The 25095-nt window shown below is 36.7% G+C and overlaps 1 protein-coding gene across 3 annotated transcripts in view; it reads left to right on the forward strand.

Annotated features, from left to right (window-relative positions):
• Nucleotides 1-25095, forward strand: part of LOC101737339 (elongation of very long chain fatty acids protein 7) — a 125464-nt gene that overhangs the window by 86383 nt on the left and 13986 nt on the right. For all 3 annotated transcript variants that reach the window (XM_062675041.1, XM_012689136.4, XM_004924715.5), the window contains 4 exons: nucleotides 10299-10489; nucleotides 14189-14269; nucleotides 21629-21791; nucleotides 24570-24706. In XM_062675041.1, coding sequence (XP_062531025.1) covers nucleotides 10299-10489; nucleotides 14189-14269; nucleotides 21629-21791; nucleotides 24570-24706 — 572 coding nt within the window. The remainder of the gene's footprint in view (nucleotides 1-10298; nucleotides 10490-14188; nucleotides 14270-21628; nucleotides 21792-24569; nucleotides 24707-25095) is intronic.

Consider the following 25095-nt stretch of genomic DNA (forward strand, 5'->3'; position numbering starts at 1 on the left):
GGTACCCGCCTGCGGGATTCGAACACCGTTGCATCGCTACATACGAATGCACCGGACGCTTTATCCTTTAGGCCACGACGACTTTGTAAACTTTTGATAAATCTTTTTACGGAATCTATAGTCGTTTCTTTGGTCTTATTTCGTGGTTCACATCTCCCTCATGGGAAAAAAATGCAAAATAATGTGATAAACGACTTTACTAAGCGACGCCCAGCTCACGAATGTCACCTTTTACCAGCCCGTTAAAACGTGGTACGCGACTAGTTGCGCATACCCACGCGTTTACGGGTAAACTTAACTAAGCGCCAAAAGTAACCATTGAAATTAATCAAGTAAAATTATCTAGGCGACGTAGTTATTAGAAATGTTGTCATGTAAAAATATTTACGGAGTGAAAGGGATATTATGTTAAACAAGTAAAACTATCTAAGATTCAATATTATTCCATTTTGTTTCAGGTTAAATTGTATAGCTGTACCAATTACGACTACTTTGTATAGGTACAATCTACTAAGTGGTTTCAAAGAAAAATTTCATAACAAGTAAAAATAAATAAATACAAAAAAATGAAAATTTAAAAACATGAATAACTGACTAAGTAAATAATACTTTAATATTAAAATGTCCTAACTGCAGGATGTCTCTAAAATAACTTTTTTTTTGTCGTTTGGTAGGAAAAAACTCTGCATTTTTATGAAAATCACACCATATCTAAGCGACATAAAACACGTCACAGAGTGATGAAACCTATACTAGACGACGCAGAAAAATCAGACGATTCCAATGGTGTATCTAACTCATTTTACCTACTTTCGTCGCTTAGTCAGGATTGCCTTTCAAGCGTCGATGTGTATAAAAAAAAATTATTGTATCATCGTAATGGTGAAAATATTATTTTAATTATTAGTTTGTACCCAGAATAATCAAACACACACAATCGAAAAGTAATAATCGAGTTCTTAATTCAAAAAAACATATTGAGGAATTAATCGGTTACCGGCTTGCTGCAGAAAAAAACGACTGTGCGTTCGAAATTGGAACGAATTCAAAATATGTACTATGTGGTACACACAGATACTTTGTTTTATTTTCTTTGACGAGCGGAACAAACAATCAGAAAGTAAAACTCACTTCCTTTGTTCGTTGTTTGTTATGTAAATCATTTATTTAAATAACTTTTAAACTAAGAAAAGTTTTGCAAAAAGTTTCTGTTGACATTCACAAGGTCATAAGTGAAGTGAACTGTTTTCAAATACAAAAAATTACAAAAAAAGTATGTAAAGTATGTATATTCATTTTCATTCCAATATTCAGATCGTTCTAATATTATTAAGTAAGCATTTATATTTTTTTGTTTTATTAAACCTTTTTAATCAGGTACTACTTGCAATATTTGATAATAATAATAATTGAGATGAGGACTGCCAAAGTGACCTGGAGGGATGTCAAGGAGCAAGCGCAAGACAGGGTAAAGTGGAGACAACTTGTGAGGGCCCTATGTACCAGCGGGGTACCCTAGGACAATATCATCAATCAACTACTTGCAATAAAAACTTATAGATTTCATTAAATGTTATTCGAGAATAAATTAACATTTCACATCACTATTGTAATATGCCAAAACGGCTATCATGTCGTGCCGATAGTGTAGACTATTAGGTACGAACGATTAGGACAGCTAGGAAGGTGAGTTCACTTAAAGTTCACGCATTTGTACGCGTCCATTGCGCGTTCCCGAAATACAGAATTGAGGCCGTCAGCGCAAAAGTGGCCTAACCCACAATTCATATTTGTTTTTATGTATTGCAATTTATTTAAAACATAATAAATTTTGATGCAAAATCGGCCTATCCCTAGTTTCATCCATAGCCTTTGTAAAAATCATTTTAGCGCGTATTTTTTTGCCTACGAAGTATTGTAAAGGTATATTTTTTGTGTATGTACATATTTGTAACTTAATATAAATTTCATTGTACCTACCACTGTTTACTCTACACTACCTTTGGTTGACTGGTAGAGAATGACTTAAGCATTAAGACCGCCAATGTAAATTTTACATGAAGTCTAAGAAATAAATAAATTCGAACCTCATTATCTCCATACTAACTATGGTAAGTTTAGGCCACTTTTGCACTGACGGCCTCAATTAATAGGGCATTCATACATTTCCTGTTACATCTAAAGAGATTTAAGGCACTGTTCCACTTAGGCCGGGATGATCTTCAATCTAATTCAACTATCGTTAAATTAAGAATGACTATAATTCTAAATCCTGTATACCTTCCTATTTAACTATGCCTATTTTCTGTTAATTAGAATTTCATTACGTTGTCCACGCCATTAAGGTGTGGCATCGCTGTTGACACTTAAGTGTCAAAAAATTATAATAGAAATGAAGTAACACCTTTTTTGTTACCACTGAACTATGTATTGACATAGGAACAAATACTAAAGCTGTACTATAAAAAATATTTTTTTATACTATTTGGCACAGTGAAATGATTTTGGCAATTAATATATATGGCAAATGTTAATACCATTTTACTTGTAGCTTGTGAGTACCCGGGTCCCTAGCTACTCATCAGAGTTCATATTTTTTTGACAAAAGAATCTTAAAACAAATTAAAAATATATTACTGGTGGTAGGACCTATTGTGAGTCCGCGCGGGTAGGTACCACCGCCCTGCCTATTTCTGCCGTGAAGCAGTAATGCGTTTCTGTTTGAAGGGTGGGGCAGCCGTTGTAACTATACTGAGATCCTAGAACTTATATCTCAAGGTGGGTGGCGCATTTACGTTGTAGATGTCCATTAGCCACATAGCACATCCAGTAACCACTTAACACCAGGTGGGCTGTGAGTTCGTCCACCCATCAAAGCAATAAAAAAAAAATATTATTATGCAGTGTAAGACAAAAAAGGGTGAAATTATATTTTTTTTAATTGTGGATACTAATCAAGGACATGAGAGCGAAATTATTACTAGCCGTACTCGTCCACTTCGCTAGGCATTTAAAATTGACATTATTATTTATTGTCATTATTATTACGGAGTCCAACACTCATATCAATAGTAGCCTATCCATTAAGTACATGTATTTTCTACATGGATACCAAGTTTCAAGTCAATCGGATGCATGGTTCAGTAGTTATAACGGAACATCCGTAAAAACCTCTGTAAATGTATATATTAGTATAGATTGTATCTTTATCGATCTCTGACGTGGTGCAAATTTTCAAGTTAATCAGACGTGGTGTAGTCGGCGAAAATTACGTTTAAAGATTCCCTCACACACAAACGAACATAGCGAGCTAACTAGCTATAAAATCTATAAAAGCAAGCTATAAAATCGTGTTAAAAAAATCCATTACAAATACGTATATTTTTTTACTAGCATCAAACCACGCACGGCCGTCCGACCCCAAATTAGGATTCCCTGTGTTATGGGTACCAGAGACTTATATACATATTTATATACGTTTTAAAATATACATTTTTTTTTTTAATTGCCAGTGTAGGCAGACGAGCTTACGGCCCACCTCATGGTAAGTGGTTACCGTCGCCCATGGACTTCAGCAATGCCAGGAGCAGAGCCAAGCCGCTGCCTACTGCTTAATACTCTCCACAAGCCTCGTTTGAAGAAGGACATGTCATAGCGCTATATATAGATAATAATCATTCAGACAAAGAACAAACAATTAAAAATTAGGAAGGACCTCTTTTGTGTCCGCACGTGTAGGTACCACCACCCCGTGAAGCAGTAATGCGTTTCGGTTTGAAGGGTAGCGCAGCCGTTGTAACTATACTGAGACCTTGGAACTTACATCTCAAGGTTGCTGGCGCATTTAAGTTGTAGATGTCTATGGACTCCAGTAACCACTTAACACGAGGTGGGCTGTGAGATCATCCAATCATCTAAGCAAAAAAAACAGTGCTCTTCACACAAAGATTTGCTCGACGTAAGGAATCGAACCCACGAGCCTCGGCACAACAATTAGAGGCGCTAAATACTACGCCATCGAGTCAGTTTTTAACCACTCTATGCATTCATTCATTATAGTAATAAACAAAGCTATTTAATAATTAATATCTTGTTACGAGATTAATTCTTACAAGTGTTCTTAACACTTTCGATGCACAGGCCGCGGGAAAAACCATGCTGTATGTACCATAAGATTTTGTAATTTTTAATATTCAATTTCTAAATATCACATTTGAGGCGTGCAACTTTCTGTGTGTCAAGGAAAACTTGCTACGAGTGTATGATTTGCAAATTTAAATAAACTGTTCGCCGTCACGTTTCGTTGAAAGCAGCTAGAGGTCAGACAATGTCAGCTGATCCCATTTGAGCTCATGGTATTATGGGTTCATTCCTAAACCAGTCAAAGACATGGACGATTTTTTATTTATTTATTTCACAGGCAAAAAAATCCCGCTATGTTACGCTCGCATATAAGCTCTCTGTTTATCCAATAGCTTCGATAGTAGGCAATCTGTTATATTTTTATTAATAGCAATAAAACAATGAACGAACAGTCGAGCCAGGGCGTATGTACGAACCGCCTTCCCCTAAAAGGGAAGATATATAAGACCTTAATAAGGCCTGCGTCTTGTATGGATCAGGTTTTTGGACAACAAAAGTGGCGCATGAAAGGTGATTGCATGCAGCAGAGATGCGAATGTTGCGGTGGATGTGTGGAGTAACGAAAATGGATAGAATACGGAATGAATATGTTAGAGGAAGTCTGAAAGTGGCACCTGTGACAGAGAAACTAAGAAGTGCGCGCTTGGGATGGTATGGAAATGTGATGAGACGAAATGAAAATGAGGTTGGTAAGAGAATGTTAACTATGAATGTGGAAGGATATAGAGGAAGAGGTGGACCTAAGAAGAAATGGATGGATTGTGTGAAAGACGATATGGGTAAGAGGGGAGTGAGCGAAGAAATGGTATATGATAGAAGAGTACGGAAGGAGAAAACATGTTGCGCCGACCCCAGGTGACTGAGAGAAGGGCAGGATAATGATGAAGATGAAAACAATGAACATCAAAGAAAACTATGAGCAACAAATAGCTTACTAAGTTTTTGCCGGATCTTTTCAGTTGGTCGCGATTTCGATCCTGTAGTAGATTCTGCGAAGCACAGCTCTTGCTAGAGCTAGTGTTAGCAAATTCTCGCAGGCTGGGCCCGTGAGTTCACTTGCCTATTGTAGGTAAAAAGAGCATCAAAAGAGTGGTATCTTCTCCAAGGCGCACAGAGAGGATCAAACGACCTCCTTACTTCCACAAGCGAAGGACATTTTAATCGACCACTAAAAAAAACTCTTATAACTTTTGTCGATAATTCAATGTGATATTTTCTCACTTAATCGCGGACTTTGAATCCCATCAACGAAAATACACACTTATATTCAAAGCAATAACAATTTCGCAAAGACTACGTTCAAGTGTTTGCACTACAATAGGATGTTGGCTTTATGACTTCATCTAATTAAAAAAAAAAACATCAGTCGTATGAAAAAATATGGAACTGTGATCTTTGGCACCTTCTTGAGCTCATTTTGATAATGCGAGAATCATCAAAATGATATTTATTAGCTGATTTTTAGTAAATTAGACAGATAGATTTAGAAATCATGAAAATTCTACTCAGGGAATTTGATTCTCTGTTTTTTTCTTCCGAATCAAAGAATTCTCTGAGAGGAATCTTTTAAATGAATTCATTGTTATTATTTTTAATGCCGTATACGCAGACGAGCATACGGCCCATCTGATGGTGAGTGGTTACTGTCGCCCATGGACGTCAGCAAAGCCAGGGGAAGAGCCAAGCCACTCCCTAAGAAGAGCCAAGTCGCTGCATATCAAGTTTATCCATTATCACACCACCTGTCACTGTCGTAACCTAAAAGATAAGACGCCCGGTGTATTAGTATCAACGGATGCGACAGTACCGGCTTTCGAAGCCCAAGTCAGGTACCAGTTTTTGTGATCAAATACGTACTTGTTACTGCGATCAAGGACTACCATCACGTCATAAAAATCAAACCCGCGTTTTTTTTTTTGCGTAATGAGCTTACAATTGACTATCTCAAGAGTCTCAATCGACGTCACATCTCATCAAATAGGTGACGACATTCCCGTTGTCACGCCTAAAATGATCGAGCCTTTTTTCCCCTACCTATTCTAGTAAGCTCGAGGGGTTATACTAGATTCGCAGAACGAGTAGGTGAACTCACAGGGCTCTAACTTGAGGACGTTGCTAACACTAGCCCTAGTAAGATCAGTGCTTCGCAGAATCTACCACCGGATCAGAAATGCGACCCACTGAGAAGATCCGGCGAGAAACTCAACGGGCTTAATTAAGTCTTTGTAAAGTTATAGTTATTTAAGAATATCGGGAAATATTTGATTGCAATATCATCGAAATCCGATGACGCGAGTTAAGGATAACGCTATTAAGACTATTTGCTTTGTAAGCACGTCTGCCTTCTCCAAAACTAGCGGTTAAGTCAATTATTAATTTCGCACCAATTAATAATAGATGTTTTACATAACGAAATATAAGAACATTATTATCTCTATATTCAACACTGTGACATTAAAAATCCTCTTTCGCCTCGATTACCTACTTAATTCGCAATGGTTCAAAACACTTCGTGACTTTTTAGATCGATATTAAAAATTCTTCTTAATTTAAACGTATTTAGAGACTCGGAAGTGTCAGTGGCATACTAGAAACACGTTCTGTGTACGTGCCAATTTTTTGTAAATACGTACTTAGTAATGAAGACACGTACTAACGGATGATTTACGCGATAAAATAAATAAATGATATCGTGTAGGTACTTAATTGGAATCTGTTAAATATGACTATTTTGTAATAATCTATATCTCTATATATAAAAATGAATTGCTGTTCGTTAGTCTCGCTAAAACTCGAGAACGGCCCGACCGATTTGGCTAATTTTGGTCTTGAATTATTTGTGGAAGTCCAGAGAAGGTTTAAAAAGTAGATAAATATGAAAATGCTCGGAATTATATAAAAACAAACAATATTGTTTTTCCTTTGATGTGTCCCCTTGATGTGTCTTTTATTTGTCGATTGAGGCACTATGAAGTCTGCCGGGTCAGCTAGTATTACAATATAAAACAATTCAAAAACACTTTATTGCACTTTTCGTAGTCGCGGGAATCCGCTAGATGTAGGCTGTATGGATTGTATTGCCATTACTTCTTGATGGGTGTGCGAATCTTCAAATTGGATGCCTTGGAGTAAGTACCACCACCCTGCCTATTTCTGCCGTGAAGCAGTAATGCGTTTCGGTTTGAAGGGTGGGGCAGCCGTTGTATACTTGAGACCTTGGAACTCATATCTCAAGGTTGGTGGCGCATTTTACGTTTTAGATGTCTATGGGCTCCAGTAACCACTTAACATCAGGTGGGCTGTGAGCTTGTCCAGTCATCAAAGCAATAAAAAAAATATATCACACAAAATAAAAATCCCTAAATATGAATTTCATCCTAAAATTTCTGCTGTTAAGAATTATTGTCCTGCTTAAGTCCTCAATGATTTGAGTAGAAAGTGAGTAAGTATATAAAACGGCGAACTATCATCAGTGCTTCGGACTTTCACTGCATCTCGCGTCACAGCTCTGACCGTTCTATGGGAAATGTAATATCACCATGCCGAGTAACGGTTTCGATTGGTCATTTGATTGCGTAATTAAAAACTGGTGGTAGGACCCCTTGTGAATCCGCGCGGGTAGGTACCCTGCCTATTTCTGCCGTGAAGCAGTAAAGCTTTTCAAGTTAATCAAACGTCTTTAAGTCGACGAAAATAACGTTCAGATATTACGATACACATTTTTTTAATTTTAGTTTTATTGCCCTTGTAGGCAGACGAGCATACGGCCTACCTGATGGTGAGTGATTACCGTCGCCCATGGACTTCAGCAATGCCAGGGGCAGAGCCAAGCCGCTGCCTACCGCTTAATACTCTCCACAAGCCTCGTTTGAAGAAGGACATGTCATAGCGTAATAAAAAAAGAATAAGCTCATGGCTCATTTACGGAAAGTGATTATTTGGCCCATAGACATGACGGCGTGCCACTTTGAGACCCACATTGAGACAAGGTCGAGTCTCAGCTGTCTTATTTACAGTTAACCGCCCTTCAAACTTAAATGAATCGTAAATGTATTTTTTTATTGCTTAGATGGGTAGACGAGCTCACAGCACATCTGGTATTAAGTGGCTACCGGAGCTCATTCACCTTTAGATATAAGTTCTAAGGTCTCAGTATTACAGTTACAACGGCTGCCCCACCCTTCAAACCAAAACTCATTACTGCTTCACTACAGAAATAGGTAGGGCGGTGGTACCTACCCGCGCGGACTCACAAGAGGTCCTACCACCAGTAAAATGGCCACCAATGAAAAGCAATGTGTCTTCATGAATTCTTTTGAAGCAATTCAAAGCAGTCCTTTAGAAAAGACGGCGATCCCGACATAGAGATATATGTATTATGAAATGTGAACAAAAACGAAAAATCCTAAAATTGAGGTTCGCTTAATACCATTCTCTCAAAAAAACAAAATAAAGTCTTATGAAAAATGTAATTTACACTCGCCATTACGTAATGCGTTCCTTTCATTCATTCGGACACTATTACAAACGTTTTTGTTGTTAAAATAAACTAAGAGTTTCATAGCGTATGCGTTGGTTCTGTATACATTTAAAAATAATTGGCCTTAATTAATTTTACTGACTTAAATTCTTAAGAGAATCTGATCATTCACTTTTTCTGAAATGAATACCACTGCGAGTGTAAAGCTTATTTTACGCATCGGCTTACAATTGACCCAGTTCTAAAACTATAAGCATTCACAAATTTGAGATAACCGTACGCTCGACAATGAGTTCGACGTGCAACCTAACCCATGTATCAGCCCGCTGAGTTTCTCGCCTGATCTTCTCAGCGGGTCGTGATTCCGATCTGGTAGTAGGTTCATTCCCGAAGCAACTGCTCTTGAGTTGTTAGGTCTCTTTCGGTGCTCGGGCAGCTGTTAGCAAATCCCACCCCTCCAGGCTGGGCCTTTGTTCGCCCACCTGTCCTGGTAAAACTGGAAAAACCATCAGGCCACCTGTAATCTTTAAATAAAAAAAATTAAATCTGGAGTCTGTCAAATTATATAAATAAATAAAAAGGAACTCTAAAACTAAATACATTCTACAAAAATAAAGCGCGTTGATGTCTTTTATTCGCGATTTTTTTAATTTTCAACTTTACATGATTACTTCATGTATTACATACAATACAGAAGACTTTCACTGAGAAAAATTATGTGCAAAACATTTTTTTCAAATCCTTGAGCGAATTCGCAATTGAAGTTACACTAATATTTATTGTTGCAAACAATATCAAAGCGCTAATGTTTGAAGCAGCTTTTACAGTTTTATTTAACAAAGATGGAGATGTCTAAGAAGCTATTTTTTCTCAAATTTCATTCCATTCCATTCACATGAGCTGAAAATAAATGAAAATTTACTTGAACCAAAAACATCGTAATACATATTCTAGAATAGACGGACTTTGATAAATTAAAGCAATGAAATAACAAAAAATGAAACTAGCACATTGACCACAAATGACGTCACAGATAATGTAGTAATTTGGATAAGCAAATGCTGTCTAATTCCGTGTCCCAGCTTTCAGTTTAGAAAAATCATATCTCTCATTCCAAATTCAAATAGGGATCTAGTAGAAACCTGATGTAGGATTGATAAGAAAGGAACCTATGAAAGAGTGTGGAAAGGAGCTTTAAGGTGTGAGTGAGAGAAAACAACAGAGAATAGAAAAATGACGAAGACGGTTAAAACGTAATAAAAGTGTAAATAAATTTTTAATTATTACTAGCTGACACGGCAGACTTCGTAGTGCCTCAATCGATAAATAAAAGACCTAAACTTTTGTGTAAAATAAACTTAAAACAAAGAAAAGGAATCCGTCCGGCGGGGCACACATCAAAGGAAAAACAAAATTGTTTGTTTTTATAGAATTCCGACCATTTTCATATTTATTCACCTTTTAAACCTTCTCTGGACTTCCACGAATAATTCAAGACTAAAATTAGCCAAATCGGTCTAGCCGTTCTCGAGTTTTAGCGAGACTAACGAACAGCAATTCATTTTTATATATATAGAAGATTATAACAGAAGATTTTGGAACAGTGGAAGTTTTATTTTATGCGCCGCCATCCTAACAATCCCGCTCTAATATATGAATGTTCTTTTGTTTCCAGATCCCCGGGTGCAAGGATGGTTCCTCTTCGACACTCCGCTCCCGACCCTGGCCATGGTGGTCATCTATCTCGCGTTCGTGATGGTGATCGGCCCCCTCTGGATGTCAAACAGGAAGCCCTTTCAAATACAGAACACTTTGGTTGCGTACAACGCGAGCCAAGTTCTACTCTCCCTCTACATGTTTTATGAGGTGATTTTTTTTTATAAGAGATTTTACAACCTGGTAACTAGGACCTTTAGTTAGGACCTTTTCTTATTTTAATTTATTTTTATGAAAAATGTTAATATGGAGTGAATTTAAACGAAATGAAATGAACTGGGATGAAATTAAATGAAATGAGATGAGATGATATGATATGGAATGAAATTTAATCTCAGTAAAATGGTGGAGCCCATAGACATCTACCACGTAAATGCGCCACACACCTTGAAATATAAGTTCTAAGGTCTCAGTATAGTTACAACGGCTGCCCCACCCTTCAAACCGTAACGCATTACTGCTTCACGGCAGATTAAGCGGGGTGGTGGTACCTACCCGTGCGGACTCACAAGAGGTCCTACCACCAGTAAGAAGTAAGAATTTTATTGTTGTCTTGAAATTATTTCTGACGTTTCAACTACTACACAGTTTGCGTGCTCATGGACGAGTCTTACTTTAATTAGCAGTAAGTACTTAATGGGCTAATTTTAGGGCTGTAGCATCTACATAGTTTTAAAAGTGGAACGCGCGACTCTTGTACTGAAAACATAGGCAAAGTGCTGATTTAATTCTGTTAATTTATATAACAAGACATTACTGTAGCTAGAATGTCAATTTAGAATGTTTCTCTTTCTACGGGTGTCTCAGTTAAGCCAGCGGTTGTCAACCCTCGAGATACTATAAGCACACGATATTTCTACCACGGGCGTTTGTCAAAGATTTTTCGTAATATCGGTCTCGTTGTGCTTGTAATGATTACTTATGGGGGCTCGTTTTGGGAAGGTAATCGCGGTGGGTTCCCATGTCCTTCCGCGTCAGACTTTTAGAGGATATTTAGATCCTCACGGTAACTGGTTCCACCGCCGCTCAGGGATGTAGTTACCGCCGCCCGATATTCGTCGTTGACTGTTTTGCGACATGCGTAGATTTCGTCCACACTAACCCTTCTCCTCTCTCATTCGGGCTTGGGACCGACAACGGCGGAGTCAGAATTTCGCGTGTTTTTTTTTTTCTGTTACCTTTATATAACAACCGAGTTTGAGAGCCGGCGACTGTTGACCACATATAGTATTTGTTCAGTAAAATGCTAGTGAAAATAACAAATGAACGACAAACACACACACACACACAATACGACACGTTTTGCAACGCCGCTTAAGATGTCAAGGCGCTAATCATTTCGCGTGTTACGCACCGGTGACGCGCAAAAAGCCGAAAAGTTTCTCGCATGGGACTTTGGTTGCTGCGACCTAGGTATTAAAGGTCTTTACTGTACATACAGAGTACCTCTTTGGTCAACTACATAGGATCAATTAGGCGCTTGTCTGGATTGTATGTTGATTTTTTTTATTGCTTAGATGGGTGGACGTGCTCACAGCCCACCTGGTTGGAGCCCATAGACATCTACAAAGTAAATGCGCTACCCACCTTGAGATATAATTTCTAAGGTCTCAAGTATAGTTACAGCGGCTGCCCCACCCTTCAAACCGAAACGCATTACTGCTTCACGGCAGAAATAGGCTGGGTGGTGGTACCTACCCGCGCTAACTCACAAGAGGTCTTACCACCAGTACTGAATATGAAACTGCAAAAGGTACCGGCGTCTGTGTGAGATGATAGACCATAGTTTGGAAATAAATCTCAGACTCTCGACTCTTGCTTTGAACCTTACCTTTCCTAAGTTTGTGAACTCGATGACATGCTCTTCGAATGAAGTTTTAAAAAGATGTTGTAAAAATTTTGAAATTTTAAAAAGTAATGTTGATATCCGTTAACAATGCTGACCACTCACCGTCAGATGACATGAATGCTTGTTTGAAGACAACCAACCATTTTAGATACACTTAGCTTAGATTATTTTTAAATATATATAAAAGCTCAAGGATGTGGCTTTAAAAAAAATCTAATCCTAACCGCTAAGCTAGCTCATTCTGCCTGCCGTGCCTTATTGATGTGAATCTTCTTTGAGAATAAAGACAAAAATACTTCCTAAGACGATGTCGTGAGATAGTCATAGACATTTGGCACCCGTCTATCAAAAGAACAAGGTCGTAGCTCTTCGCAAACATCGCTTCCATTATCAAACTATTAGTAACATTATTTAAGGATTTGTTTTCCTAAACTCGACTTAGAGATGTTTAAGTTTAATGTTTACTGGTGGTAGGACCTCTTGTGAGTCCGCACGGGTAGGTACTACACTGTCTATTTCTGCCGTAAAGCAGTAATGCGTTTCGGTTTGAAAGGTGAGGCAGCCGTTGTAACTTTACTGAGACCTTAGAACTTATATCTCAAGGTGGGTGGCGCATTTACGTTGTAGATGTCTATGGGCTCCAGTAACCAGTTAACACCAGGTGAGCTGTGAGCTCTTGCATCCACCTGAGCAAAAAAAATAATTATAAAGTTTGTTCAATTGAAAATCAACCTTAACGTCTTCGATTTTGGGAATTTTTTCGTTCGCATATATCGACGAATAGTACAGTACCCGACGATAAATATTGCACATCGACCGTGGGAAAGAGACGGCTAATTTTTGCTTCGTAGAGCGTTATATCTGTCGCATATTACTTAATTGACATTTAGTCTCCATAGATACCGGATCGTTAGTCGCACACAGGTAACGCCCTACAACAAAAAACAAAATTAGACGACTGTCTCTTTCTAAGCATCGATGTGCAATATTTATTGTCCGGTACTGTACATTCCTACCTCCTCCGCACAGAATAAATGCTCAACTTTCAGTAATTACAGCAATAACTGGGTTTCAGTAATACGGCCAAGGCTGGATTGCGTGTGGCATTACACCGATTTTGTTAACGATTACAACGTTACGCATTAACGATCGATATAATTGTTATCAATCGAAAACGATGTGAACTACTTATCGAAACACATAAATGATTTATTTAGTGCTGATACTGTGGATCCTATGCTAATTGCTAGCAGCTCTGAGACGTAGACTGGTCTTCGAGTGGGTGGCGGCAGTCACGTAATGATCTCCATGGGCCCATGAGCTCTATTAACTAATTAATATCAGGGCTACGAGCTCGCTCATAGGTCCATAGAAATCAGTGCCGGTATAGACCACAGAGATCCGAATCGCTTAGTATATAACCTGAAAAGGAAATGTTAACAATAATAATCGTTGATAATAATTAAAATATTATTGACAATAATAATAACCGTACCAGGATCTACTCATAATAATTTAAAAAAAAAACGACTACACCAAAATAAAATGAGAATATCTAAAAAGTTCACTGAAAAAACTACTGATCGGAATTTGATAAAATTGAGAAATTAATTAAATTGAACATGAGAAGCATCGGCTTTCAAATAAATAAATGACCATCAAAATCGGACTACCGTGAACAAATCTCAGCATACACATACACCCACATAAACAAAAAAAAAGTCGAATTGAGAGCTCTTCTTTTTTTTGACACCTTTTATAAGCACAATTTATTCACAGGTAATGGGTATTTTGAAATGAAATCTTTTCGAGCAGGTTCTAAAGAAAGGACGAAGTATAAATTTCACCTAAACAAAAGACGTAACATTATAAAAATATTTTATTAAGCTATTGCATAGCTTTTATCGCGGGCTTAGAGCGCGGCGACCGAAACAAGAAATTCCGTAACGAAAATAAAACCTAACAACCGTTATTCATGTCTGAACTGTCTTTATTTTCAGCACTTGATGTCAGGATGGTGGGGAGACTATAGCCTCTCTTGTCAACCTGTGGACTACACCGAGAGCGAACAGGCGAGAAGGGTAAGATTTCATATCATATTAATAAAATATTTATTAGAAAACACATTTACATACATACCTACTCATACTATAGTAAAAACAGTTTAATAAATCAGCGTTTTAGTGACAAACTGAAAATTAGAAACTAGAAATTAAAATAATAATAATAATAAAATCTGTTTCGGTGCTCAGGAGAATATTAGACCAAATACATTGTTTTAATAATAATAATAAAATCTATTCTTTGATACGTGAGAATTTTCTCGTGTTAATCGGACGTCTTAAAGTTGGTATTAATTACTAGATTTGAATTGAAAATTTCTGTTTTATAAGTCTAATTCTAATAGTTTTACAAGTCTAATTATAATTGTTTTATAAGTCTAATTGAATAATTCTGTTTACAAGTCAAGCTTATAAAATCGTGCTAATAAAATATGTAATGGATGATGATACGTAAAGATAATTGAGCCTTTAGATATTCACTTAAGCTTTCCTGTAAACTATGAATGAGGTCCTTCATCACTTATAGTCTCAGATTTAATGCTCTCATCGTGAACAGATCTCATGATTTAGTTAGATATTTTAAATTTTTTTCTAATTTTGCAACCCGAATTTATAGTTTAGTTCGTATTAACGCTACATTACGCCTTTTTTATTGTTAGCTTCAACGTAATTAGACGCAAAAACAGCAGGGTACATCTGACTTTTACATGACTTACAAAGAACGTGCCTAAGAGAATTATTTGAAACATTTTTTTTCTAATAAGACGAGCTAACAGTCGATTTTATGTTAAGTGATTATTGATAGAACATATTTTATTAATAACTTTATTTTTTCTATAAAAACGAAACTTCACATAAAATAATTATAACTAGTTACAGTACAATAAACTCATTCGTGTCTTATACTCGTACGTCTCAACTATAAACTTCGCTCTCATTGAGCGTTCTGGAGACAGAAAATACATGTAATATCCGCTTTGAATTGTGACGAACTACATTCTCGAGTCTATTAACTTGTAAAAGCACGGGAAAGTGAGAATTAGCGGTCGCTTGAACCACCGTCATCAAACTTGCAAAGAGTATGCATGAAAATAGAAAAGCCAAGTTTTTATGAAAGTTTTGATCGCATAACTTTAAGCGCGCCATCAAACGTTGAGACACCGTTTCATATCATTAACAATGTTATTAACAGCTGACAATGAGCACTCGCCAATTGGTCACTGGTCATTACGTCTGCGAAGTAATTGCCGAAAGTCGACTTAATAAAAAAAATGATTAAGTCGTCGTGGCCTAATGGATAAGACGCCCGGTGCATTCGTGTTGAGCGATGCACCGGTGTTTGAATCTCAGGCGGGTACCAATTTTTCTAATGAAATACGTACTCAACAAATGTTCACGATTGATTTCCACGGTGGAAGGAATAGCATCGTGTGTTAAAAACGAAACCCGCAAAATTATAATTGCGTAATTACTGGTGGTAGGACCTCTTGTGAGTCCGCGCCGGTGGGTACCACCACCCTGCCTATTTCTGCCGTGAAGCAGTAATGCGTTTCGATTTGAAGGGTGGAGCAGCCGTTGTAACTATACTTGAGACCTTAGAACTTATATTTCAAGGTGGGTGGCGCATTTACATAGTAGATGTCTATGGGCTCCAGGTGGGCTGTGAGCTCGTCAATCCATCTAAGCAATAAAAAAAGGGCAGTGAATCAATATCGAGTGACGTAGTTACCGCTTCAAAAAAGTGCAAATTCTTCTACGATTAAATTCACTACGTATCTGACACATATTCACGAATAACTTCCACGATGGAAGAATAACCCGTTGTTGCCAAACTGAAATCCGCAGTAATTATTTTTGATTGGTGGACGAGCTCACAGCCCACCTGGTGTTAAGTGGTTACTGGAGCCCATAGACATCCACAACTTAAATGCGCCACCCACCTTGAGATGTAAGTTCTAAGGTCTCAAGTATAGTTACAACGGCTGCCCCACCCTTCAAACCGAAACGCGTTACTGCTTCACGGTAGAAATAGGCAGGGTGGTGGTACCCATCCGCGCGAACTCACAAGAGGTCCTACCACCAGTAATCAATTGTAAAAATTGTAAATAATTTGGCGCGATTACTGTGTTGAAATAATTTATTTTCGCCGCGAATAAATCGAGTCTTTGCTATGAAACACAATCGTTAGGTCGAGTTAGACTCCATCTAATGATCTAAGTCGTGAGGCGACTTTCGAATAATCCATACGCTTAGTTAGCCAGTTAACATGTTGACTGGCTTACTGTACCTGTCTCAGAACAGCGAACAATTTATTATTGTCACAAAAAATCCCACACATCAAAGTCTGCGACAATAGTTTGCCCAGCTCATAAAGATTGTATGTATGTATGTATGTTTGTATGTACGTATTTCTGATTATGTATATGTATATACTCTTTTTGTGTGTATGTATTTGTAACTTCATATAAATTTCATTGCACCTACCACTATTCACTCTGCACTACCTTTGGTTGACTGGTAGAGAATGCCTGAGGCATTAAGTCCGCCAATGTAAATTTTACATAATAAATAAATAAAAATCAAAATGTCAAGTCATAATGGAGTAATATCAAACAAAATCTTACCATCGTATAAAATTCAATGCAAAAATACTTTAATTCAAATTCCATTAAGTATCAAAGCTCGCTCGTGCGTTTCGACTTAAAGCTCGAGTGAATCGTTATACAATTGAAACTGCGACGTTATACAAGCATTCGCGTTGAGATTCCATGGGCTATTTTAGCAATCACTTAAAAAGCCTACTGAAAATAGGCACGTCTGTCAAAATCATCTTTGCAATAAATTACTCGTAAAAGTTAATTGCTTTTTCGCTCATTATCACGTTCTAGTGTAAATAAAGAACTTACATACGTGTAAGTTGGCAGCGAATTTCATTAAGAGATCACTAAGGTTTTTCTTTTTCTTAATAATTCTAATTAGTTTGCAAATTAAAAAAGCGTATCGAAAAAACCGGTTGTTTGAATACTTTCAAAAGTTTAAAATTAACAAAATAAAATAAAATAAAAAATAATTACGCATCAAGTTGCAAATATAATAATGATGCATGCGATCCATTTTTAAGGCCCTTTTGACTGCATAATTTAACTGTACCTATGTATGCAAAAGAAGCTGTTCAATTGAACGGCATTGATTGATTTTGTTCTAAATTATGTTTTAATCTATACTTCTATACTAATATTATAAAGAGGAAAGATTTGTTTGTTTGTTTGTTTCGAATAGGCTCCGAAAGTACTGGACCGATTTGAAAAATTCTTTTTCCATTAGAAGCCGACATTGTCCCTGATGAACATAGGCTACTTTTTTTAAATTTTTTTTTATTTTATTTTTTTGGTTTCGTGTGTGTTTTAATGTTTCCGAAGCGAAGCGAGGGCGGGTCGCTAGTCACTTATAAAATGATATCTAATTGTATTCTTGTCTCCCGTGGATTGAGAATTGATTATTACCACTACATTTTATTCTCACTGTATTTTTTGTTAATAATTTAAATAAAAGAAATATGTTATCAATGCAATATCAAAACCCATACGAATTGGGACTACCGTACAATCTTGATGAAAATCAACTGTATCTGGTTATCTGTATGTACACCAAACTCCTTGAAGTCTAAATGGCACTAATTATTTTATTTATTATTATTAAATTCTTTATTTCAGATAATAATCCATATAAATGTTAGTAACAGTTATTTCTTAAAAATAAGTTAGTAAGGACACAGTAATAAAAGAAAACAACAACATACATACTACATACGATTGCAATAGCTGCATTACGATTTTACTGGTGGTAGGACCTCTTGGGAGTCCGCACGGGTAGGTACCACCACCCCGCCTATTTCCGCCGTGAAGCAGTAATGCGTTTCGGTTCAAAGGGTGCGGTAGCCGTTGTAACTATACCTGAGATCTTAGAACTTATACCTCGAGGTGGGAGGCGCATTTACGTTTTAGATGTCTATGGGCTCCAGTAACCACTTAACACCAGGTGGGCTGTGAGCTCGTCCATCCATATGAGCAATAAAAAAAAAAAAATAAAAAAAAAATTAAAAAAAAAAATTACGAGAAAATTTTGTGGACCTCTGCAATGATTCAGAAAAGGTCCATCTAACCTAGAGAATATCATGGCCAGGATGCTAATAATATTATCCCAGCTGGCATTCCATGATAACAGGCTATTTACGCCCCTGAGAATTGATAGACTTGGTGGAAAATAAGCTTCACAAAATGGATTCATAGCGGCCAACCACATCTTTCAGCTTACGCAGACGCAGTCAAAAGGCAGAGAATCCATGTGAAAACTGCTCTTTCTCTGTGAAATTTTAACACGAAATTACCACATCCCTTAAACCAGAGTCACAGTGACTTGAAATCGTATACAGAAAAGTGAATAATAAAATTGAACGTTAAAGACATTCGCGGTAGCTCTTAGATACGACCTAGATTGCTTTAAGAATTGGTCGTTACGTTTGTTACGCAACACAAACCGGAACACAGCTTAGTTTATTTCAATAAAACAACAATCATCGGGTAGGTATTCGAAAATTTTCAATTTAGATTTTAGCGGGAATTTTTGGCGGGAACGCGAGGAGTGAAGTTGTGTGATTTGTTTTATTTTGTCTATTTAATGTTTCTTCAGGTTTACATGTATAATAACGGTGGTTTATTAACTGTTTAATATCTGTGAAAATGCACAAATGTGGGAAAATGAAACAAAGCTGAGTAACGTAGCTTCTCGGGATCCTCCAAAAAGTCCACTGAAAAAATCTCAGTAAATGACCACCATTTTACTGAGATTGTATTTCATCCTATATCATCTCATCTCATTTAATTTCATCCCAGTTAATTAATGTCTCAAATTAATCATTTTCATTTTATTTCATTTCACTCCATATTTTCATTTTTCATAAAATTAAGAATATAAATTAAAATAAGACATAACTTAAAGGTCTTAGTTACCAGGTCATAAAATACCTTAAAAAGATTTTAGAACTTTAATGAGTGCACTTTGTTGTATATTTGCTTGTGATTTCGTTGATGTTCATGTGCGATGATTGCCACTTTATGTCGGTCGGTCTGTAGATCAGTCTTTGCCAGCATTAAAAAAAGAAAAGCAACTAGCTGCCTAACAATCAGATGAGAATGTTTTCCAACCAGTGTAGAAGCCGACGTATTCTTAAAATAGTTATCTGCTATTAATTAATTACTCAAACTTATTTTAAATTAATGAGTTTATTTATGTTTTTGAATATGCTCATTTTAATTTTATGCTCCTTATTTTTTTCATGGTCCGTAAAATTAATTAATTAAAAAAAAAGAGTTTTTACATATAACCCACATTTTACTTCATAACCGGAATTTATTTAGATATTCAATGATTTTTGACCGTAGCTCGTTTCACTTCATTTTAGAGGATGCTGCAATTCATAGACGCTCCATTGTGAATGACATCAGATTCCTCCAGATATCTTCTTCTTTTTCTCCACCTTATCCCACTAGGTGGGGTCGGCACAGCTAATTTTTCTCTTCCATTCTCTTCTATCAGCCGTCATCTCAACACTCACTCCTCTCTCTCTCATATCGTCATTCACACACTCCATCCATGTCTTCTTCGGTCGACCTCCAGATATATCAGCCCAGACTCTCAACGACATGAAACACGAAACGCGATCACTTTATTATTGCATTTTCTCTCCGAAAACCCATATTGATTCAATGAAATCTTAAACAGCTAACTGGATTGACTTTCACTTGAATTAGCAGTGCCCTACCAAGACTCTGAGGCTTCCAATACTAGTTACGCGTAGTGCACTTGACCGCAGACTTGGAACTGTTTCCATTTTAATCAAACGACACGTTAGTTTTCTTTCAGTTTTTCTAGTATTCACTTTTAGCTGAACTCTTCGATGAAGAGTGGATGCTCAATCTAATAGACATCAACATAAATGTCGCTATCCACCATGATACATCAGATTGATGTGTGACTCTATTATATAACGGCAGACCTAGCCTTTAAACCGGAGACATGAAGGCTTTGTAGCAGAAATAACTAGTATGATAATACCTACCCCTCCGAGCTCTTAATTAATTAAGCTCTTAATTAAGCTCACTACTACCAATAATAACGCAAATTTATACAATCTAATAAATTCTAAACTAAAAAATTTGTAATATACATTATTATATATAATTATTATATATGTCAATATAATATATAGGTATATCATTATACCATGTTCTAAGTCTGTATACACGTACCTAGCCATCATTCACGCAAAGAACCAAAGGGAAACGGGGGTGACTGAAAATCAGCGCTGTTCGATTTATCGACCTTAAACAGCATTAGCTGAGCCACCTCCTTTTGTCTTTTTCTCTTTTTTTTTCTTTTCTTTTCTTTGTATTTTATTTTATTTAATGTGTGAGGCACTAAATGATTTTATTATTATTATTATTAAAATAGGACGACAATCAAAACGCACATATGGAAACGCGAACGCGCAATGAACTTGTCTCTCACACGTTTTGCGTAAGAGTGAAAGTACATATGTATGTACTCTTCCCTAGCCTTGCTGATCGGACGATTGCTTACGTCACGGCTGCGGTCGAAAGCAAGCCTCTTTGAAGATAATGACATTGCTTGCCTATTTTTCTTTTTCTTCATAAAATTCGGTAACCACTGATGTAATGGCTGTAAGGTTGCGCAACACTGAATGGTCGTTTTAGTTCAGTTAGAAATGATCAAACTGTGAAATGGTTCACAGCCTTGCTTGTGTAAATAAAATTTAAAACTAACGTTTTTGTTAAGCATTCACGTGACGATTTTGTTGTTAAAACTTCAATTCTATTCGTTAATGACACAAGGTTGGTTTTACTTTCACACTTTCAAAGTTGTTTAAATATTTAGTTAAATTGTATTTTCTAATAAAGACGTCGTCTTGGTCTAAATGATAAGGCGTATAGTGTATCATATCAAGCGATGCGACTCTCCTGATGCTCGAATTCCGAAAGCGGATACTAATTTTAATGACTTCAATTACGAAGCAAAAACATCGTAGAAAATAAAATAAACGACCACAAACAAAATAAATAAATAAGAAATGCTTTATAACCATTACTAGTAGTAGGACTTGTTGCAATTGCAATCATCTTGCTTTTTCCTGCTGAGACACAATTATGCAATTAAATTTCTTTGATAGCCTTGTACAACACTAGACAATTAATAATTAGATCTCTTGTCTCAAGGTGGTGATTTTCTGGAGTGATCTCTTAGATGAATCCGTTCACGCATCGAAAAATCTTTATAATTATGTTGTTGATTTTGTTACAGATGCTTCATCTATGTTGGGTTTACTACTTCTCGAAACTATCAGAATTCGCTGACACGATATTCTTCGTGCTGAGGAAGAAGAAGAGTCAAATCACATGGTTGCATCTTTACCACCACTCGTTGACCCCTTTCGAGGCGTGGCTGCTGGTCAAGTTCATTGCTGGTAAGTTTCGTAATGTCACCGTTTTGCCATCGCACCGTCCACAGCCATACTGAGCTTTCTTGTAGAAAGTTTCGTAAGACAAAATTTACCACGTGTCATCTCAGAGATGCAGCTCTGAATGATGTTCGTGAATCGATATGTCCGTGATTGGTACGCGCTATAAAATCTAGACATTTATAGGTACGTCTCGAAGTTGACTAGGTTAGCTTTCAAAAACAATTTGTGTATAAATATAACTCAAAAAAAATTACACGCATCCATAGCGGAAATACCAGTGAAATAATGAATGCCATTGATAAGTTTGACACAGCGAGATTGGTGCTTGCCTCGGGGCGTTTAGCAAGAGCCAGTCATGTTGTTGGTTACCTTAAATGGAATTTTAACGATCGATTATTTAGTATTATATACTTTCTGTTTCCTGATAAATACATTGAACTCAAAAGTCGGCACAAGGTTTGGTCAACTGACAATCTCAATATCTCACTTCCAAACGGTAATAAGACTGAATTTAAGTGTAATTTAATCGAATTTCAGAAACTATTCCAATATTTGAATTTGAGAGGTTTAATTAAATAAATGCATTTTTAAAGACGTAAAAATAAAATATAAAAAACTAAAAGTAAATTAAAGTTGCTTAAAGCTTAAGAAATAAAATCATTTTTCCCACCTTTGCCGTGTCTTCTTAAAACCAATAATTAGTATATAATATTTTAATTAAAAGATCAATCTATACCTATAGGCGAAAAAATGCTACGGTGATTCATTCAATTTCCTAAATCTACCTCTATATCTATTTAAAAGCTATAACTCACTCATTACCGAAAAATAACAAGATACATTTTTTACCATTTATCGTTTGGAACTATTTCGGCCATATCTTTTCAATCATAAACATTTGAAAACAGATGTATGTAAGACCATTAATCAGATTTAGCAAGCCTAATTGGGTCTCTGTGTGGTGTTCAACCATATAATATTAAATTTTCATGGGTACCTATATTATTGAAAGACTTCCACATTATTCTTAATGCGTATGGCAGTTTCTACGCTGCTCAATACTGAAAGTTGTCATTAGTAGCTATTCCTTCAGCTATACAAACTATAAAAATCATATTTTCGAATTCTGCTAATGTCTAGCCTTTCACATCGGGACCTTAATCCCAGACACGCTAGTCTCTCATTAGATCTGTCAGACATGTCATAATTTTAATAGCACCATTGTATCGTCAAACGTTTGGTCCCTCCCAAAATTTTATTTTATTGTTTGCTAAGTCAATAGAAATTGATATTATCTTTATTCATAGTACCATAAATGAGCAAACGAATTGATTGTCTATTCATCAGGCCCATCGACATCTTAAAGCGCCAAGATAAGCCACTATCCACCTTGAGAATTAAGATTTAAGTCTCAATTTCGTAACGACTGTGCTTCAAACTAAAAAGTGCAGAAAATTCCAAAGCATAAAGAAGTTTGTGATGTATATATAGACTGGAGTTTGGTTAGTGGATTGGTACTACTGTCTGATATTTTTCTGCGGCAAAACAATGATGGGTTTCGATTTGAAAGCATTGTTATGGTTATAGTCTTTATTACGATGCATTAGACTGTTTATTTCTGTGAGACCTTTGTTGTCTCTGCCGGTGGCATTCACGCTATGATTTCTGTGGGTCTGGTAACCGGTTGTGTCGTAAGTACGTTTGCTCGTCTGCGAAGTCAGTGGTCCATGAGCTACTATAACGAATCACCTCTTAGCCAATCGCAAAAGCTAAGAGAATAGACAGCTACCATTTAGTACAATAATTCTAACTAGTGATGCCCTGGTAGTCGAAATTCGACTATAATTAATTGAAATATAAGTTTGTATACTATTATGATTCTATTGTTAAAGACTCTTATGCTTCTATAATCACAAATTTCGCCAAGACTACACTATAGAAAAATATTATTAAAGACGAACAATATTTAATATAATCTCAATTTGACCACAGACGTCAAGAACAAAAGTTTGACAGTAAATAAATAGTATGCATGCGTGTGTGCGTCATGGAAGTGTGTGTAATGTTTTTTTTATTGAGTTAATGTATTTTTTAGGCATAATTAAAAAAAATATTAGCATTCTGCACTCTTTCTCTATATTCTCTATAAGTGTGGGAAATTTCTTACTCCTCCGTCCGCGCTATTTTCGTAAAAAGGGATACAAAGTTTTTCCTTCACGTATTAATATATAGATAAAAGGTCACTTCACTCACACATCACTATCATCATATTAGTTACAGTGTTGTATTTTAACTACGCCAAAATCCTGTTATATTTTTATCCAGACCGAACTAGGTTAGAACTGACAAGGCAATATAAAGTCTTTAACACTTATAAAAGACGGCCAACTCCTGTTAGAGGTACACACGGAGCGTTTGGAACACCTTTTTTTTAATGCATAGATGGCTGGATGAGCTCACAGCCCACCTAATTCTAAGTGGTTACCGGAGCCCATAGATATCTACAACATAAATGCCACCAGCCACCTTAAGATATGAGTTCTAAGGTCTCAGTATAGTTACAACGGCTGCCCCACCCTTCAAACCGAAACGCATTACTGCTTCACGACAGAAATATACAGGGCTGTGGAACCTAACCTTGCCTTTTATAGTATATATTATGAAGATATGTTAATAATCGCGAAAGTTACAAAACAATTTAGACCAGGACGAAATCGTAGTCAATGACTTTAGTCAACACCAAAGAATATGATCTCACTGACTCTTCTTCTGTCTACACAGGTGGTCACGGTACGTTCTCGAACATAGTGAACAATCTAGTGCACGTGATCATGTACAGTTACTACATGCTGGCCGCAATGGGACCTCAGTACCAGAAGTACCTCTGGTGGAAGAAGCATCTCACTACCCTGCAACTAGTGAGTATTACAATAATTTAACCGCGCATTTTTTATGTTTGAGAGATTACTGGTGGCCTGGAGGCCTTTCTAGTTTTACCAGGGTAAATGGGCGAGCAAAGGCTTAGCCAGGCGGAATGAGATTTGCTAACAGTCACCCCAGCGCCTCCAAAAGAGACCTAACAACTTAAAAGTAGCAGCTTCGCGATTGAACCTCGCAATGTACAGCAGCATCATTCACGTCTCTTCTTCTACATAGATTCGAAGGTGGTGGAACTGGATTCACGTAATAGCATCAGTAAACATGACGTACTAAGTAGACCGTGAATTTCGAAAATATTAAACAGATAAATTTTAAAATCTTATGAGTAATACATCGGACGAGAGGTGCTGCAATCTACCCCCGAAAT

Source organism: Bombyx mori, chromosome 22, assembly GCF_030269925.1.
Source record: "Bombyx mori chromosome 22, ASM3026992v2".
Lineage (NCBI taxonomy): Eukaryota > Metazoa > Arthropoda > Insecta > Lepidoptera > Bombycidae > Bombyx > Bombyx mori.